Source organism: Chenopodium quinoa, unplaced genomic scaffold (assembly GCF_001683475.1).
Source record: "Chenopodium quinoa cultivar QQ74 unplaced genomic scaffold, ASM168347v1, whole genome shotgun sequence".
NCBI lineage: Eukaryota > Viridiplantae > Streptophyta > Magnoliopsida > Caryophyllales > Amaranthaceae > Chenopodium > Chenopodium quinoa.
In genome coordinates this window covers 27,644-31,041 of record NW_018744709.1, presented here as the reverse complement: position 1 = coordinate 31,041, position 3,398 = coordinate 27,644, and the positions used below count along the sequence as shown (strand labels likewise).

Below are 3,398 nucleotides of genomic sequence, written 5' to 3'. Positions count from 1 at the left end.
ATATCTACCCTTGCCCAAACTTGAAAAACCTCCACAACACCCTTAGCCTAAGCCTACATCACTTATTTATATTGAACAATGATGTTTTTGTGTAAATTTTTATTTTCTGTTTTTATCTTGCACAAATTTTTTTTTTCTTTCGGTTTGTACTTAATGGAACTGGCTCTGTTTTCTTTGACATTGGCATTTTCATTTTGGTTGCACATGATCTGTGTGTGCATGCTTGATTGTTCATTAATTCAGATTTACTAATCCCTCCGTAGTTTAGTACTATATATATAGCATGTTGTTTCTATTATTTTGATAATGCCAAAAGGGGGAAAAAGAGGAACAAACTCAAAAAAGCCGGACTCAAACCGATACCATTCAAGTCTTCATCATTTAAGTAAAGAGGTATGAATTTCAAAATTTATTTATTTCATGAATGATGCAGACTTCTTTATACTTTAGTTAATTTTTTGTTTTAAATAATTTTTTTGGTTAACGGTTACTCTGATTGCATGGATGATTGTTTTTGTTTAACCGAGTTTGTTTTTTTTTTTGTCATCATCAAAAAGGGGGAATAATGTTGAATTGACTACCCTTAATATTTTGATGATTGACTTACAAAAAACAAACTCTGACTAATGATGTTTATGAGTCTTGGTTGAACAGAAAGATTTTGGGTACAAAACTACATGTTCTGGAGTAGGAACAAGAGAGTTTGGAAGACTTGACGTAAAATGCAAGATTTCAAGATATTCTCATAAACTCCAAATACTTAGTATATTCTTGTACGTACTTAAGAATCCTAGGTGTTGGAAGGAATTAATAAAGAAACTCGAAGTTCCTAAAGGAACCTGGAGTTCGACGTATGACTCAGAAAGGATTATTACGAAAAGATTTTGAAATCCTTGATTTAAGGAAAAGATAAAAGTCAGTTTGAAAGGGTTGTTTTAGAAATAAATAAATATTAAATTAATTCTTTAAATTAAAAAATAAGTTTACTAATTTTAATTTAAATAATTAATTATTTATTTTATCTTTATTGCCTTTTTAAATAACTATCTAAATAAATAATTATCTTTTAATAAAAGTTCTTTTAACTGATTTTTTAACTTGGTAAAAAAACACAGTTTGCTTAATTCAAGGAATCACGTTGAACTTGGGAGACAAGTCAGTGAAGCCATGTATCTCCACTTCCTCAACATACATCCTAACTTATCTGTTATGGTGAACGTGGGATTGAGGGGAAAGTGGGAACATGGTTGAGGCTTAACTAATCTCCCTATAAAAAGGATTCAACGATGATGTTTCAAAGTGTGGAAAACAATTTGAGTATTCTGAGCATAAGGGTTTCTAAGTGTTTTTAAAGTCGAGTTCCTTCCATCCTTAAGTTTCTTGAGTGCATTAGGGAAATCCTTATAATTACTTTGTAATTGGGATTGAGGTTTGTGAGAGTTGTAAAGTGTGAGGCTTGAGAGAGTTCTTCATACTATACTAGTGATTCGGAGTAGAATCACAAAGAGTGAGAAACTGCGATTGAGGGATCGTAGTTGGGTAACTTGAGTTCCTCACGGAACTTGAATCTAGGAAGAATATTAGCGATTGTAATTAATCTTTACATAGTGAATTATTCATTGCCTATCTCGAGTGTCTTTTCTCTTAGTAGAAAGTGTAATTCCGCAAAATTTTCTAAAGTCTACAATTCACCCCACCTCTTGTAGTAGACGTTGTTCTAACAATTGGTATTAGAGCAAGGAACTCCGAATAGCAGGAAACCGTGTCGAGTCAAGTTCCTAGAGAAACAATGTCCAAAGACAAGAAACTGGATGAAGGATACTTAACCCAACGTCCTCCACTCTTCAATAGAAAATACTGCTCATTCTGGAAGACGAAGATGGAGATCTTTATCAAGGCCGAAAAATCATCAGGTATGGCGAGTAATTAAAGTTGGTGATTACAAGGTCACTACAACTAACACAAACAATGAGGTAATTCTTGAACCCATATCTGAATTTGATAAAGTAGACTTTGAAAAAATGGAAGCCAACCTCTGTTTGATGGCAAAACATGATTACTCAAAAACTCATCAAGATGAGGTAAGCTTTATTAAACCAAATTATTTGATCATTATCAAAAGGAAAATCTATTTCTTTACCTCTAGAAACACTAGATGACTTTAAAGAAATATGCTGTAAAAAGGCCTAAAGTGAAAAAGTGTTGGAAATATGTAAAAATCATGTTAAACTTTTAAATAGCTCCCTAATCTGTTTCTCGCATAGGCTGCCTAACAAAATTCTATTTACTACTATATCTTCTCCGCAACCTTTCTGAGAAATCCTCCAAAGCATTGAGTACAACAAATGAGTGGCATCGTATAGCCTGCCATCTTGACAGAGGCCTTTCATTAGAATCCTATAACTTTCTCTGTTGGGATAACAACAATGATAGTTCATCTCTTGAAAAACCTCCAGTGCTAAATCTGAGCGTTTAATATGACATAGAGCATCCATTAGCAAATTCAATGATCCCATCCTAGACTTAACTTCCCAACCACGAGAATTTTCCTTAAAAGGACGATAGAAAGCCTCAAGTCTAGACTCCTTTACCATAATCTCTAAAAGTGTATTGAAAGATGATGTCCAAGCCACACAATTAAATTGAGGAAGGCTTCTGAATAAAGAAACGGCATCATCAAGTAATCCAGCTTTTGCATACGTCTTAACTATACCTGCAAAAACTGCATCATCCTTGCACTCACATGAGTCATCTTTCATCTGTTCAATTACTTGCTTCATTTCATCGAAACGACCTGAGCTCCCGAGTATATTAATAATGGTGGCAAAGACAACACCATTGTGACGACAATTAAGATACTTGGCTTTGGCTTCATTAAAGATCTTTAAAGCAGTAAACGAATTCTTCTGCTGTCTTATAATCTGTGCGAGCTGAGTCGGATTCAGTAACCTAGGCCACCTCACAAACATTACTCACAGACAAATTATCTATTCCGCAAGGAATATGTTTTAAGCTCAGATTTTCTGCCAAATTTACAAGAACAAACTATACATAATTTCTATAAAAAAATGTTGCAATTAAGAATGAATGGAGGAAGTATATTTCATTTCCCTAGTTGTTCCCAAAAATTTCCAATTTCATAGTTTACCCTAACATTAAAGGGTTCTGTAACACATTAGCAAGGAAATTTGACTCAACTATCAAGTCAAATTCTTCTCACTTAAGAACATGAATAGAAAAATTCGAACAACGAAATTTATCATTATAATCTTTTAGTAATTAAATTATAACCAACAACAATCTACCTAAGAAGAATCCTAAATTGACTATGATCTAGAAACAATATTTCTCATTATAATTATTCAGTGATTGTAAGCAATAGTTCAATAATTCACTTT

General features: G+C 33.0%; 1 protein-coding gene across 1 annotated transcript; it reads right to left on the bottom strand.

Moving 5' to 3' along the window:
- Positions 1-2,056: 2,056 nt before the first annotated feature.
- Positions 2,057-3,001, bottom strand: LOC110703034 (pentatricopeptide repeat-containing protein At1g05600-like). Its single transcript, XM_021880789.1, has one exon. The coding sequence runs from the start codon at positions 2,967-2,969 to the stop codon at positions 2,220-2,222; it is 750 nt and encodes a 249-aa protein (XP_021736481.1). The 5' UTR covers positions 2,970-3,001; the 3' UTR covers positions 2,057-2,219.
- Positions 3,002-3,398: the final 397 nt, after the last annotated feature.